Here is a 16,404-nt window from a genome sequence, read left to right as displayed (position 1 = left end):
GTGGATGAGGTCTGCCTGGCTCTAGGAGAAAGAAAAGGAAGCAAAGGGCTGGGGCCCCAGTCAGTCCCTCTCCTCCTCCTCCATGAGAGCCCTGGGAGCTCCTCTGTCCCCAGCACTTTCTTCTTCTTTGAGCCCCACAGAAATGCCCCAGAGGTCTGGGGAATGCAGGGCCTTGACCCCCCACACCTCCTCCCCACACCTCCTCCCTTGGCTCTGCTTGCAGCAGGCAGGGAGCTGACACAGCAGAAGGAGCAAGGGGCTGGGCTGCTGGGGTTTGGGTGAAGCTGCCAGGAGGTCCTTCACTCTGTAGCTGAGAACACAGAGAGAAAGTTCCTCTTGCTGGGGGCTTGTTTCCAGGGGTCAAGGAAAGGTATAGGCAATGCAGTGGTGGAGACAGGAGATGTCCCTGGTCTGGGCTGAGCGAGAAGGGGTTGGCATAGAAGGAAGGTGGCTCTCCACAGAAGGATCTGACCTCTCTTCCCTCCTCAGGCCCCTTTGCAAACTCAGGTCTTCCCTGGCTATGGACAGGGATCCACCAGCTGCCATGAAGGCCCCCTACCCCCACCTGGCCTCCCTGGGCCTACATGCTTGGCTGTGGGATAGAATCCCTCAGGACTGGATCTGAATTCTGGCTCTTCTGCCTACCAGGTCTGTGACCATAGGCCATTTCCTGACCCTCCCTTGAGCCCAGGCAGGGTGGGAGCAGTGGCTGTAAAACATTGCAGATTCTTGGACACTCTTCCTATGGAGGGAGTTGAGGGGGTGGGGTGGGGTCTATATCATCTTTCTTTGCCATGGGGCAGGCTTTTGTGACTGCTTCAGTAGAAGTGTTACTATGGGACTTTTGAGGTTAGATCACCAAAAGCCATGGAGCTTGCACCTTATTTGGGGGGACATTTGTCCTAGAAGCCTGGGCCACAACACGAGGAGTCTGACAACATAAGGCTGCCATGCTGTAAGAAGCCTACGTCACACAGAGTCTCCATGTCCGTGCTCCCATCAGCAGTCCTTGCCTTTGAGTCTTCCTGGCCTTCAGGTGGTTCCAGCTCTGGTCATCAAGTCACCCCTAGCCTTAGTGTCCTCCAAGCTGAGGCCCCAGATGTCAGGACATCCTCACCGTGCCTTTTCTGAATTTCTGACTCATAGAACCTGTAGCATACCATTATGATTTTACAAAACAGCAAATAATAACCGAAGCAGTGAGATGTAAGTGAGATCTGCAGGGGAGGGCAGCACAGGCTCAGGCTCCCCCTGGGGCTCTGGGTGCCGTGGGAAGACTAAGAGAACATGAATTTGGAATCCTGTGGCCCTGGGTTTGAGTGCTGTGACCTCACACACTTCACTGAATTTTTCCGAGGTCTCAGCTTCTTCACCTGTCCCATGGCGTCAGTTGTTTTCACTTCCCAAGTTTGTTATGAGGATTTTGAGTATTGCGCCGGGAATGCAGTGGGTGCTTATAAACTGTGGCTACCAATCCTGTTTGGTCATTTGGCAGAGGACGGCTACCCGTGACAAAATGCTCTGCCAAGAGACATGTCTCTCAGGCTTCTAGAATGTTCTGCTGGCCCCGTGGCTCCCATGCTTGTGGGGGGAATGGGGCACACCTGTAGTCTGTCCTTTCTGGACTGTCTGGGAAGCAGGACTGGCATGGATAGGCTCCTGTACTCCTCCTCACCTGTTCCCAAAGGTCATGGCCCCACACCATGGTTCTCCTCAGACCCTGTGGCCCAAGAACAGACAGTGGCTGAATCCATAGAAATACCCCAAGCCATGGGACATCATTTGCCCCCTCCCCTGCCTACCGTCCACATCTCTTTTCCCATCTCTGTCACATACTCAGAAAAAGGCTCCAGATTGGGGTGGGTATAGCCCCTGTGATCCTGTGGCCACACCAAGGAGGCTCCTGAGAGGCTGAAGCTGACCAGGGCCCTCAGCAGCCCACACTGAGCTTTCCAGGCAGAAAGTTTCCTAGTCTCTTTCTCCCTCTTACCGCACAGGAAATTGCCTCTTGCATCTGCATCCATCAGCTCTCTAATTACCAGGTGGGATGGCTGAGATTTTAGGACAATTAGGGGTGGTCTGTCTTTTCCCAAAGCCCTCCCACCCCACTTGTCCTATCCTCCCAGGTCCCACCCTGTCTGGAAACTTCTTCTAATTTGGAGCCGTTTAGAAAAGACAAGGAAATCTTTAAAGTGAAGAATATCCCAGAATCCCTCCTGTCTTATAGTTGTGGCCCAGTGGGCTGGGGAATGTGCTCACTCACTGGCAGAAATACCAGAGAGGCATCCTGCTCAAGGGGCCTGTGGTCACAGTGTCCTGCCTGTCAAAATAGCTGCAGGTTGATAGCTGAGAGGAAGAGAAAGGGGTAGGGTTTGTCTGCACCATGGGCTCAAAGTCACTCTAAGCCAGAACGGAGGGGTCTCTGAGCTGGGTTTGGGAGCTCTTGACTGGGTCCTGCTTAGGCTCTTGAATTTACCTCCCGATGAGCTGGTCTGACTCTCTGAGAAGCCCCAACCCCTCTGGTCCCCTCTCTACCTGCCCTGGTCCTTATGCTGATCAGCGTGCTGGGACGGTTCTTGCCTTTACCTGCTCTTCTCCTGGGACAGACAACTCTCTCTGCATTCCTCAAGGCCCAGGATGTTGGCCCAGTGCCCCTCTGAATGGGCAGTGGCACTCTGTCTGCGTCCTTTCACTCCTAGAGCCACACCTGTCTCCTGCACCACTCCCTGCAGGGCCTGGCACTCAACCCAGGCAGACCTGGAATTCCAGCTCCGGAGGCTATTTGCTCCCAGGAGTCCCCAGTCGGGAACAAGACCTCTCAGGAGTATGTCTGACCCCAAGAACTAGCTGTGGGCCTGTGGTCAGATGAATCAAACAATGTGACCCTGCCCTGGCACTGACTTGCTACAGCCCCATCCTGCTGACAGGGAGCTGTGGCTGGGAGAGGATGTGAGTTTTGCTGAGGACTCCAGCGAGGTGGGGGACTCTGCCCTCCAAAACCTGGACTAGTGGCTCCAAAGCCCACTTGTTTCCCAGGATACCAGCTGGCCCAATGGCAGTTTCAAGGGGTCTCAGTTTCTGGCCTAATTTCTTAGATGGGGAAAACTGAGGTTCCATGTTTCTCTGAACCAGGGCTCCCACAGTGAGGACAGAACTCCCAGCTCCCCCTTTTAAGGGCTGCTGCACCCTCACAGTCACTGCCCCAGGATTTCATTCTCCACCAGATCTCTAACGAACCCTGTGCTAGGAAGGAGGAGGCCAAGGTAGGAAAACTGTGTGTGGACTAATTTGTAATCCTGGTGTGATTCACCTGCGTCTCACTGTGACTCTCTCAGGCTAGGTAGCTCCCCACTTGTTCAGGCCTGTCCTGGGCCTTGGCAGCCCCTCCACGGTCCTGGGTGTGCTCTCCAGAAGCAGATCAGGGTTATCACTCCAGATGACGTCATGTCTCCCCCCTCTGTAAGCTTAGAGCCAGGATCACAGACCAGGCAGGATAGGCTACACCCTGGCTACTGTCCTGCAGCCAGGCCCAGAAGGAGGCAGGCACCTGTCATGCTCACACAGCCTACCTCCCATAATAGGGCGAGGCACAGCCTGGACTGGAACCCAGGCTTCTGCCCCAGAGCTGAGTCCTCTTCCACCCTGGCCTGCTGAGCACCTATGGTGGCACGTGTGGTCAGCTCTCCTGTCAGGGGACAATATGGCAGGGCTTGGCCCCAGCTCTGGGTGGAGGGGACATCACAGGTGCTCAAGATGGTCAGAGGGGCTGGGCTGGTCAGAGTCAGCTATAGCCAGGGACAGTGGGGAGAGGGCAGCAGGAGAGGAGAATCTGATTGCGCAGAACCATCTGGAAGCTTCCTTCTAGAGCCACTAACAAGAGGGGCTAGAATGAAAGCCAGTTCTCTTACCAGTTTTGGGTGAGTCACTTAACCTATGTGCCTCACTTTCCTAATCTGGGACATGGGGTAAGGATTGAATGTGTTTTAGCACATGACCTGAACTTCTGTCTTAGAAATGTTATCTATTATTATTATTATTATTAAATTCCCTTCCCACATGACAAAGGATCAGCTGTGCCAGGGCCTAGAGGCCTAAGGCCAGCTCTGGGGGACAGTTAAGCTCTCCAGCTCCTGGGGGCCAGTGGGCTTACCACCTGACCCCAGTATTGCCGGCCCTGGCGGCCAGTCAGATGTGGCGGCCCCAGATGGACTGGGGCTGCCTGGTACATGTGGGCCTGCCAAAGCCAGGTGTGGGCTCTGTCTGTCACATCTACTGGGGAGTCCTGGGGCTGGGCCAGGCCTGGCAAGGCTGTGTGTGAGGCCAGAGTGGGCTACAGGTCTGGTGTTTCAGTTCTCTTTCTTCTAAGTTGCCTCCATTTTTCTTTCCTTTGCCTCTTTCCTTTCTCAACACTTTGGGCATGTTCAAATGTCCTGAGGGAGCCCCAACTGGGGTGGGTAATGGTGGTCCTGATGACTACAGAGCAGTAGGCACCCTGGCCAGACTGATGCAGACGTCCTCTCCACAAGTAGACCGAGGGTGTCTCGTCCTCCCCATTGTTGATGTGGGAGGACTGAGCCTCCTAGAGGTGGGTGTCCCTCCCATAAGAATCATATAGCTCTTGAGATCTGGCCTCATTGCAGCCTGAGTGTCCCCAGCTGGTGTGGGTGGCCCTGCCTCTGGGTGGTCTCCCAGACCCTCCGTGGCCCAAGGCCAAGTCTTCCCAGCTGGCCTGGCTTCAGACCTTGACTTACTGCATGTCCTTGGCCAGGTGCCCCTTCCTGGTCCCTTGGCTCTAGAGAAAACAGTTGACTCAGGGCTCACGGAGATCCTCCAGGCTTAGATAGTCTCTGGATCTGGGGTTTTGGCCCACCCACTCCCAGTGGCCCAAGGCAGGTGCCTGGCAGGGAGGTCCCCAGCCTGTCATTTGTCACCTTCCACACTGTTGCCTATGCTTGACATGTGGCCTGGGATGAGCATATTTAAAGGCCAGCCCTGAGCTGCCCCCAGCCCTGCTGCAGCACAAGGGAGCTCTCCAGACCATGGTAGGCTGGGGCTGCCCTGTTGCCCACTGCTGCCACCTCCCCTGCACCTGCACGTCCTCCTGGGGAGCACAGACCTGCAGTGCTACCATCCCCTCCTGCTCTGCCCTGGGGATTGCCCTCCTGACCTCATCCCTCAACTCTGACTTCATCCCCTGACCTTGACTTAGTTTGTAATCCTGACCTTCACCTCAGGCCTCAGCTCACCCTGATCTTAACTTGCTCTCATGTTGTCCCTGGTCTGACCCACTCTTCACCCTAGGTGCCATGCCTGGCCCCACCTGCCCTGAGCTGTCCTGGATGGGTGGCTGGTCCACCCATGGGGACCCTGACTTAAGTCTCTGCTTTTCTGACTTAGTAGGGGCTGCTGAGGTGAAGAGGGGGGATGAGAAAGAGGAGAGTGAAGGGACAGGTGTTGGGCCAGACTGGAGGGCTCTGCTCCTGGTCAGAGGACCTGGTGCCAGGGGACAGTGCAGTTCTGGTGGAGCCAGGAGTGCTCTGCCCTGCTGGCTTCTCAGTTTTGCAGTTCCTCCATGCCATGTCTCCCCAGCTGGCCTGGGAACTCTGACCCACTGTCACAGCTCAGCTTGCCACCTCTGGGCTGCCTGAGGGCCTAGGGGCTTCTCATATTCTCAGGGGCTGCCCCACCCTGTCACCCTCATGAATGCCTGTGTCCAGTGGGACTGTGAACTCTTGGGGGACAGGATGGGGCCCGATTCAGCCCTGAGCTCCAGGACTAGGCACAGGGCCTGGCTGGCAGGGGGAAGTAGGCATTCTGTTGGTTTGATAAATGAGGACACCGAGGCTCAGAGAAGACGAGTGAAGATTTTAACATCACAGGGCCTGTGAGCAGCCAAGCCAGGTCCACCTGACCCTCTTCTTCCCTGAGACATTTTTTTCAAGGAAATTTTAGGGCCTTTTCTCAAGGGAATTTCTAAGATAGCTGGGCTACAAAGGCCCCTTCCACACTGGTCCTCAGAACCCGCTGTGTAGTCAAAGAAATCATCCCTTTCTCCCCAGCAAAGCACTGGAGCACAGTAGGGCCACATGGAATCAGGTGGTCATGAACGTCTTGGGGAACAGGGATAGGGAAACAGGTCTGAGAGAGAAAGGGCAGTCTCCCACAGACGGAAGTGATCATTTTTTATTAATCAGAGGGAAATGTATATGTAATTATGTGAGATGAACTCTGCAGGGAAGTTCTTTTCTTTATGATGTCTGAAGGGATTTATAAATATTACAGAGGTTTTACAGCATCATAACATCCCAGCCGCCCTGCCAGCCCCCTTTCAAAGGATTAGTGGAGACAAAGCACCCAGTAAAAGCTAATTATAAGTCAGCCGGGCGCTGCCGCTCCTGATGTGGGTCCAGGAGCTGAGGGAGTGGGGCCAAATGTGGGGTGGGGCTGAGAGTGCGCTGTGGGCAGGGGGACCACACAGGCTCTGAGGTCGAGTGGGGGCCAGGGTAGTCAGGGAGCCTGTGCTCTGGGGGTGAGTAGACAAGGGCTGGGTGGAGGGTGGCGCAGGTGGCGGTGCAGACAGGAGCTGGGGTGGCTCCCTCCACTTCCTTTGTGAAGTCCAGCAGGTTCTTCTCCCCCATCAAGAGCCAATTCTGGGGCTCACCCCACTTGGGGGCCCTAAAGGTGGCTGTAGAGGGCGAAGTACCTTGTGGAGTCTTAGGGACCCCTGAGCTTTTAGCTAATGCCTTCTGGGGGACTCTCTCAGACACCATTACATCCCAGAGTCATGAAGGTCAACCAGGAACCCTCGGTCTCCTCCACATGGGTGGTCCCCTGCTTTGCCTGCTGCTGTTTGCCTGGGCTCTGGGCAGCTATTTCCAAACACCAACTGATGCCTGCTCTGAGCCAGGCCCAGGGTGGGGACAAGAGAAGCTAGACATGGGACAGATGGGGCCTCGCCCTTGAGGGGTCCACTTATATGGAAAGACAGATACAGAGGTTGGCAGGACAGTGTGGTATGTACTGCAGGGGTAACAGTCTGAGGAGGAGACCTGTGGGGAGAGGAGAATGGCCTGGGATCAGGGAAGGCATCTTAGAGGAGGTGACAAGGAACTCTGGGTAGGATTCTTCCAGATGGAAAGCAGGGAGGCCTTCTGGATAGTGGGAATGGCAGGGCAAAGTCAGTGGAGAAGGCAGGGGAGGGTGAGGCCTTAGTGGGAGGGAGGAGAAGCTCTGGGAGGGGGCTAGGGCCAGACCTTCTCTCGAGAACATGAAACAAGGTCAGATTCCAGCTGCAGTGAGGCTGGCAGAGGCCGAAGATAGAAAAGGTGTCCCTTCTGCTCACAGAGCAGGCACCGACCACCTTCCGGAGCCCGGGGGCAGGGCCAGGAAGCAGCTGTCCGCCCTGTGGGGTGTCCACTCCACAGGCTTCTTGCTGTGGGCTGGGAAGGTGCCCTGATCATCTGCCAGGCGCCATTGCGGGCCTGGTCTGTCTGCTGTGGGCTCCGGGAGGGCCAGTTGGTTTCATCATTCAGGACTGCGACACTGTGGGAGATGTGGGGGGCTGGCCCTCGAGGAAGAGGCTGGTGCAAAACCTCACCTGGTACCTTGCAGGCACCGAGAAGAGCCCGGAAAAGAGTGGAAGGGGGAGCCAGCTCCAACGTCTTCTCCATGTTTGATCAGTCCCAGATCCAGGAGTTTAAAGAGGTTGGTCAGCTGCCCCATGTCAGTCACTTAGGGAGCTGGGTACAGGGTCAGCCCTCATTCCCTGGGGCCGAAGATGTTGCCATTACTTCTTGAGGCCACCCTGGCATGCCTCAGAGCCTGGATGTGTGGCCTCTCTCTCTTTCTGAGCTTTGCTTACTGTATGATGCTGGGCAAGGCCTTTCTCTCTCAGAGCCTCAGTTTCCATCTCTCTCCGGGAAGCAGTTGGCAGGAGGACAGGCTTTGAGGGAGGGCATGGGAGCAGGGGGATGTGGTGGGGCTTGGGTGGGCGGCTGCTCAGTGACCGTGTCTCTGCCAGGCCTTCACCATCATGGACCAGAACCGAGATGGCTTCATTGACAAGGAGGACCTGAGGGACACCTTTGCTGCACTAGGTGGGTGACCAACAGCCGGGGAGGTGTGTGGCTTGAGGAGGAGCTGGGCCTAGCCATCAGGAGAGAGTGGGCAGTGGGGCACAGGGCAGAGTGGCTGCTGCTGGGGAAGCCAGGGGCAGTTCCTGGGAGCTAGAGGAGGACGCCAACAGGGAAGGACAGGATGGCTTAGGCACGGGAGGTGGGGGTGGGGCGGGGCTGGGCCAGCAGGGGAAAAGCTGGGGGCAGAGAAGTTCCCACCCCCAGGAAGGCTGTTCTCCTGCTAGGGGCCAGGTGAAAGGCCTGAAGGTGGCCAGGGATGGGGCTATGAGGTAGGAGAATGGATTTAACCAAGTCATCTCTGCAGTGAGTCCAGAGCTCCTGGGAATCTGAGTATCCATTGGAACCATGAGAAATCCCAACATCCCCACCTCCAGGCAGCCCGCTGACTCGCAGCCCCTGTTCTCTTTAGCTTCAGCTTCTTGGAGCTTCTGTTTCCTTCCCTGTAATGTGGGGACATGGACCAACTTGCTCTCTTTTCCAGGGAGGCTGGGGGCAGGAGGATGCTTCTGTAGGCTGGATATCTCCATACAGGGTCTCCGAGGACTTTAGGGCTGAGTGGGTATGGGTGGTCAGTGGAGTAGGGAGACCATAGGACCCTCCATGGTCCTGAGCTCTATTCCCCTGACCACCTGCAGGCAGGGTCTTTCTAGCCCCCATTATGCTCTTGGGCACTCCTCCCTCCCCAGGCCGCATCAATGTCAAGAACGAGGAGCTGGAGGCCATGGTGAAGGAGGCCCCCGGGCCCATCAACTTCACCGTCTTTCTGACCATGTTTGGGGAGAAGCTGAAGGGTGAGCTGGGCAGGGGGCCTGGGGAGGGATGCGGGATGGTGTGGCCAGATGGGGCTCTGGGTGCAGACATCACACACAGCACAGGTGGGAGCATAGTGTGACCTCCAGACATGGCCCCTGAGCAGACACACCTTCTAGGGCCCTGCCTCAGTTTCTATCTCTGCATGACAGAACAGGGTGACCACACAAACTCTGCCTACCATGAGGATGGTGCTCCTACCTCTCCGTTCCTGCCCCCCCCCACCTCCCTGCCAGGAGGCTTATTTTGTCTGCTCTGCTAATAGGGGCACATCCATCGGGGGCGCAGCTGGGAGGGGGGTTCTGAAAGCTTTCATGGCCCATCCTGGTGCAGAGCAGGTTCCTCACCTTGTCTTACTCTGTAGTCACTGCAGCCTTCAGAGGAAGGATCAGGGAACCTCATTCAGAAATGAGGAATCTCAGGCTCAGATAGGTCATGACATCTGCCCTAGGTGCCCCAGCAGAAAGTGGTCAGGGTGAAGTCTCAACCTCAAACCCCAGCTCTAACCACTGCACCTCCTGACATGACATCAGGCCTGGGGCATCTCCCCTATTCCCACTGCCCTGCTGCCCCCTGCTGCCCAATTTCTCTCCTGGCCTGGGGAGCTCCCCCATAGTGATGTCCCTGGATCTTGAGGAGAAGGGGCCAGCCTGAGCAGTGGCCGACCTGGGAGGTGAGTGTTGTGGTCACCCCCATCCCAGGTTACCCTGCCCAATGTCCTCCCTCTGTCTCCCTGCCTTGGCCAGGTATAGGGTCAAGACCCTCCCCGCAGACCCCCAGGGTGACCTGGGAAAGGTTTGTCTGCTTTCTGGCCTCAGAGTTTTGATCTGTAAAATGGGGGTTGTATTGCTTTCTTGAGGTTGCTATAACAAATAACCACAAAGTTGGAGGCTGAAAACTACAGAAATACATTCTCTTGTAATTCTGGAGTCTGGAAGTCTGAAATCTGGTAGAGGCTCAGGCCAGGGGTTGGGGATGGGACAGAACCAGTTCTTTGCCTCTTCCAGCTTCGAGGTAGGCGGCATGCCTCCCATCCTTCCTCATGGTCACTGGGCCCCTTCCTCTTCTGTCTCATCTCCCTCTGCCTCCATCTTGTAAGGGCACTTGCCATTGGTTTTAGGGACCCTGGATAATCCAGAAGGATCTCATCATCTCATGTTCCTTAACTTGTACCTGGGAAAGATCCCTTTTTCCAAATAAGGTGATATTCACAGGTTCTGGTGGACAAATGGTTTGGGGCCACCATTCAACCCACTTTAGGGGTGATCTTACCTAACTCCACAGATTTTATAGGGTGAAAAATCAATGCTCTCATGGGTCAGAGTACTCATACTAGAGTGAGTAGGAAGCTGATCATTGACCTGGGGGGTTAGAGATGAAAAAAACTGAAGGTGGGGAGGGCAGGCACTCTCTGGGGTAGGCTGTGAACTTGAGGCTGTCCAGCTGAGTCAGGAGTACCCTTGGGCCCAACTCTGGGCAGCTGGTAGGGGTGATTTCCAGGACTGTGGCTGTCTCCTGGGGAAGTCTAAAAGCTCAGATGCTGGTGCAAAGTGTGCACTGTGAGAAAGACATGTGTGACGTCAGCCAACCACTTCAAAGGAAGCCGACAAACAGGCCTGAGCTTTTACCCAGAGGAACATAACTAAGGAAAACTTGTTGAAGGCCAGCAGGAGGCCTGTGGAAATGGCCTTTGTGTCTGTAGGGGTGGAGCCAGAGGCCCAGCCCAGGAGGTGAGGCAGTGGGCACCTCCTGCCCCTAGCATGGTGTGTATGTTGGATGTGGGCAAGGGGCCTGCAGTATGAGCAGAAGTTTAGTGAGACCCTTTAGGAGTGCTCTGGAGAAGAGGACAGAGCTCTTTTTTTTTTTTATTGTTGGGGATTCATTGAGGGTACAATAAGCCAGGTTACATTGATTGCAATTGTTAGGCAAAGTCCCTCTTGCGAGGACGGGGCTCTTTAGCTCATGATGGGCCTTCAATCTGTTTTACAAATGGAGACATTGAGGCCTAAAGCTGGTGTGAGTCCAAGGCTGGGCTGGAGCTATGACCTAGGTCTGGTGGGGGCTGCAGAGCTGCAGCTTTTTCTCATTTTTGCAGGGGCACCAGGGCTGGGGTTCCAGCTGAGCCTGTCATGTGAATGTGGCCAGCCTGCGTGAGAGGCCAGTGGAAGGGGATGGGAGCCAGGAGAAGGCAGGGGGCTAGGGCAGGCACCGCCTTATCCTTCTAATTAAGAAGAGGAGATTTTTGTCATGAGAGGCCCAACAGTGATGGGAAGAAGCTACCACTCTGCAGCCCATTTTATGAGGCTCATAGTCCTGAGAGCATAGGCCATTTCTGGGGAGGAGGGAGGGAGGACTGCTGGCCCAGCCTCCCAGCCACCATGACAAGGCGTGGCAGGACTGAGACCGGAGTCCAGCAACTGGCCTTGAGGTCAGTCTTTGTGCCTGGTCCTCAGGAGGATGGGCTGGAGCCAGCCACAAGCCTGCCCAGCAGCAAGTCTCTTCAAAGATGCAGGAAATTCTCAACTAATTCACAAAAGCTGGGGGTCTGTGGCCTTGGAGGCAGAGACCCCACAGCAGCCTCCATCGTGATCCTTTGGCCATTTAACCCTCCTTGGCCTGGAGCCAACTCCCAGCCCTGCCCCAGCTGGGCCCTAGGCCTGCCCCCTGGGTTAGACACACATCCCCTTCCAGGAACTCCCAGACCAGGCCAGTGGGGCTAGCTTATACCAGACTTCATCACTCTGGGCCAGTCTCAGAGATGCTGAGTGACTCAGACATGGTCCCGTCCTGGGTGAGTTCCCAGTCATGTACGGGAGACAAAGATGGCGGTGACCAAGTGTAATGAAGGAGGCAGAGATAGTCTGATAGGGGAGACACAGATGGCCCTGACCCAGTCTGACCTTGGAGTGACATGGCCCCACCCCAACATGATTGGCAGGAAGACAAGGAGGGAGAAAAAGCAGGGGACTTGGCACAGAGGTGGGTTTAAATCTTCCCTTCTCTTATTAGTGGGGCTGTGGGCAAGTACTGGAATATGTGCAAGTTCAGTTCCCTCTGTGACAGACGCTGGGACAGCAATACCTCCTGCATGGGTATTCTGGGGCCTCCATGGGATGAAATGGTAAAGCTTGGCACAGAGTAGATATGTTTATGGCCCTGATCCATCATTTGTCAAAATCTTCCCATTAGTGGTAAGTTATCTTAGCTGATCATGTTATCAGCAACCACCACCTACCCCCATTTCAACAATGACATAGTTGGGCCTTAAAGAAAGGAAGGAGGCATTCCCCCATCCACAGTGTGCCAGAGAGGCAGGGTGACAGAGAAAGAGGGTCTCCAGGTCATCTGCTGTCATTTACACTGCCTTGATGCCTTGGGGAAGACCCTTCCTCTGTCTGGGTCTCAGGTTCAATGAGGGGGTGTGTACTCAGTGAACTGTGGGTGTCAGAATTATTTCTTCTAATGACATCTTTCCCCAAAGCAATGTAAGTGATAAAAGCAGAAGGGCTGTGGCTACCCTGCAAACCCCGACCCCCAGCCTATTGGCCCACCTTCCCTGCTTCTGGGCAGGACAATCTTACAGGCACATCCAATGCCACTACCCGAGTCCCAGTCCTTGCCCCCAAGTGCAGAGCTCTTTTCCTCCCACCCACAGTCTCTTGTGCACAGCTTGGGTAATGAGGACACCCCAGAGTTGCCATCCCCCAGATCTCACTGTTCATGTGACAACGTCAGCTGTGAGGCACTGGAAAACTCATTTAACCTCTCTGAATCTCAGTTTCTTCGTCTGTAAAATAGGGACAGTTTTCAGGAGGGCTAAGCACAGAGTAAATGCTCCGAGTTCCCACGTACAGTTGCGCAGATTGTTCCCTGTGTTACGTATGCAGCACCCTCATTTTGTTGAAAGCCCCTTGCTCTTCCTTCAGATGGGCTCTGCCTTTACTGTTGAATAGAAGTTGGGGAGGAAGTCCTACATTGCTGTCCCCCTCTATGGGGGATGGGACCTGCCCCCAGCTCCTGTCCAGCCCAGTGCCTGTCTCTGTGGGGCCTCTGTACCCATCCCTTTCCCTGTCTTGTGTGTGCTGCTTCCAGGCACAGACCCAGAGGAGACCATTCTCCATGCCTTCAAGGTGTTTGACACCGAAGGGAAGGGCTTCATCAAGGCTGACTTGTAAGTACTCCCTGCCCTCCTTGGGTTCTCTCTGCCCAAAGGCTCAAGCAATGAGCCAACTGGGCTGAGGTCAGGGTGGGTGGCCACCGAGGATCCTCCTCCAGCCTAGAACTCAGCTAAACTTGGGCAGCATCTGGCCAGGACCTAGGAGGCCACCTTCCAGCCCATGGCTTGACATCCTTTCCCCTCTCCAGCCTAAGTGTCTCCAGCTCTGTGTATGCGGAAGTGGATGGGGGCGTGTGTCGCTCAGGGAGAGCCCGCCCAGGAGTACAAGGGTGGGGAGGAAGGCGGGCCTTGAAGGATGGCTGCAGGTTGCTTAGGTGGAGACGGGAACAACATTGTAGAGGACAGAACAGAGTGAGTGGAGGGTCAGGGCTTGATGAGGAGTTAGCAGTAGCTGGAGGGTAAGTTGGGGATGTAAGGGGGCTGAGCATAGAGAAGCAAGCAGGGCCTGAGTGGGATGGCTCACACTAGTTACTGAACCCCAGGTCTTCCCTGGGTGTGTGGGAGAGCCCAAGAAAGATATAGCAGGAACAACATAGGGGCCAGCCTGGAGGAGGAGGGCTGTGGCTCCCAGGAGGGCCATGAGTGCACGGAGGGAGAGAGGAAGATAAAGGCCATCGCCAGCAGGATACAGGGTTTGGGGACAGTACGGAGTCAGCTATCAGCCAGAACCCAAGTGGACGCCCAGATGGAGGTGGGACCATCACCATGTACAAGGGGGTGACAAGGGTTGGGAAAGGTGACCAACTTAGCCTGGGATGCATGAGGGGAGATGGCCATGGGCAGCTGTCTGGTGGTGGCGGTGGGGGTGCTGCTGTGGGTGTCCTCCCACCCAGTATAGGCAGAGGGCCCAGGAAAATGGGCAGGGTGGCAGGGTGGGCAGTGGGGTGTCCGTATTCCCTGGGCCCTGCACTCTGCGCTCGCCTCCAAGCTGTGCCCAGCTGGTCCCTTTAGAGTCCAGCAGTTCTCAACCTGTGGGTCGCGACCAATGAAAATACATCCTGCATATCAGATATTTACATTACGATTCATAACAGTAGCAAAATTACAGTTGTGAAGTAGTAACAAAAATAATTTTACAGTTGGGGGTCACCACAACATGAGGAACTGTATTAAAGGGTCACAGCATTAGGAAGGTTGAGAACCACTGCTTTAGACCCTTGCTGCCCCTGTGGGTGGCCTTGAGTGGTGAGATTTCTTTCCCAGGCACAGGCTTCCTGACCAGTTGCTATGATGCTTTGGGCTTCCAGTTTTGGGGATCAGTTGCTGCCTGTTAGAATCCTCACATGTGGAGGTGGGATGAGAGGGGGCCAGCAGGGCAGGGGAGGGGGCGGGACTCCAAGGTTGCAAGTTACACACGTTGCTGGGGTGGGGAGAGGCTGCTGAGTATTTCTTCACACTGCAGCCCTTCCCTTCTCCACCTGTCCCTTGGGGTCTGTGGCTCCCACCTCTATCTTGGGAACCTGGGGAGGCACCTGGGCACTCTTTGGAGCAACCTCAGCCAATTCCTCCACTGTCATCCATTTTCATGCTCGCTGGTGTGAGGACACGGCTGGGAAGAACCTTTGGGGGACTTAATTTGGGAACTGAAGGCATCGCCCCAGGACATGGGACCTAGAAGACGTGGCCACAGGCCAGACAGACCACAGTGGAGGCTCTGGTTGAAACAGAGTCTGTGAAAAGTCCCCAGCTTGGAGACCTGGAAACTGTGACTGTCCTGCGGTAACATAAATAATGGAAAATGCGCGTTGGTCCTTAGTGGGGCCTGCGGCTGCTGGGCCAGACAACACTCTGGGTGCACAGGGCCCAACTCAGCCATGCCCACTGAGCCCTCTGATGTGTTGCAGGGTCCTCTGAGCTTGAGGGAGCATCAGCCAAGGAGACACAGACCTGGGCAGGCCTTTTTGTGCCCTTGGCCAAGCACAAGCATCTTGTAATCTGTAAAACACTTTTCAGATGTCAGCAAAAAACATAAGCTGAAAAAGCCATGTGTCCAGAACAAGACACAGGAGGCCCTCCCAGGGAGGCTGTCTCCCCTCAGTGACCTTGAGGTTGATCAGGGCATGGTGGGAAATCTCACTTGGTCCCCACCCAGGGATGAGAGAAGAGCTGACCTTATAGACTGGCAAGCCACGGCTCAGAGAGCTTCCTGAGACCACGTGGCCATCAGGCTGATAGGGTCAGCCCCAGGTTGGTGTCCTCCCATGCCAGGACGCTCCCCTGCCTCCACAGTGCCCTCATCACCCCTGTGGTCTGCAGGTCCGAGCAGGGAAGCCCTTCCCCTGAACAGTGACTGTTTCTCTCCCTCGAGCAGCATCAAAGAGAAGCTCATGACCCAGGCAGACCGGTTCAGTGAGGAGGAGGTAAATACCAGCTTTTCTTTGCTCTGTTCCCCCATCTCTGCCAGCCAGGCTGACTCTCTGCTCCCTCCCTAGATCAAGCAGATGTTTGCGGCTTTCCCCCCAGATGTGTGTGGCAACCTGGACTACAGGAACCTGTGCTATGTCATCACACATGGCGAAGAGAAGGACTAAGGGACCAGGAGTCTCCCCCACATTTGGAGGCAGCCAATGCTGGTGGGCCAGGGTGGAGGGGAGCTTCTGCAGCCAAAGAGTGCAGAGAAAAGGCCCTCCTTGTCTATGATTGGAGGACGAAGCAAGAATAAATAACACTAACAAGGTCTGAGTTTGTGTGATTAATTCTCCAGTTGGGGAGAAAGCTAAACATTCCTATCCTTTTATTTTTTTCCAAAACTTTTTGCTTCTCTGGCTTTGCTTGAATGTTCATGGTGGTGTTTAGAACTAATTGACAGTTTTAATGCTCCCCAGCTGGGCCACAGTTGCCTTTATTCATGTGGCTTTTGTTGAGCACCTAGTGCGTGCCAGACTCTGTGCCAGTCCCAGGAACTCCAAGAGGAGCCAGACTTGTCCCCTGCAGGACAGTCATGCTGACTACAGTGTGTAAGAGGGTCAAGGAGGGCAAACAGTGGGAAGAGGACATCTGCGGGAGCAGCACAAGGCAGAACCCAAGAAACCTGGCAGTACCAAGCTGGCCAGAGGCAAAGATGCAAAGGATGTTTAAAGGGTAAGCAAAGATTTCTTAAACAGGACGCACGTAGCTCCTACCATCAAATAAAAAGTGGATAAATTGGACTTCATCAAAATGAAAAACTTCTGTTCACCAAAAGATACAGTTAAGAACATGAAAAGACAAGGCACAGGATGAGAGGAGATATAGGCAACACATAGATCATGACAAAGATCATATCCAGAGTCTGTATATTTT

General features: G+C 55.0%; 1 protein-coding gene across 1 annotated transcript; it reads left to right on the top strand.

The window, feature by feature from the left end:
* Positions 1-5,024: 5,024 nt before the first annotated feature.
* On the top strand, positions 5,025-15,780 carry MYL10 (myosin light chain 10). Its single transcript, XM_053556957.1, has 7 exons — positions 5,025-5,042; positions 7,612-7,704; positions 8,021-8,096; positions 8,822-8,926; positions 13,038-13,116; positions 15,434-15,482; positions 15,555-15,780. The coding sequence occupies exons 1-7, from the start codon at positions 5,040-5,042 to the stop codon at positions 15,651-15,653; spliced, it is 504 nt and encodes a 167-aa protein (XP_053412932.1). The 5' UTR covers positions 5,025-5,039; the 3' UTR covers positions 15,654-15,780.
* Positions 15,781-16,404: the final 624 nt, after the last annotated feature.

Source organism: Nycticebus coucang, chromosome 12 (genome assembly GCF_027406575.1).
Source record: "Nycticebus coucang isolate mNycCou1 chromosome 12, mNycCou1.pri, whole genome shotgun sequence".
NCBI classification, from domain to species: Eukaryota; Metazoa; Chordata; class Mammalia; order Primates; family Lorisidae; genus Nycticebus; species Nycticebus coucang.
Note: the sequence above shows the minus strand (reverse complement) of the source record. Positions and strands in the feature narration are given on the sequence as shown.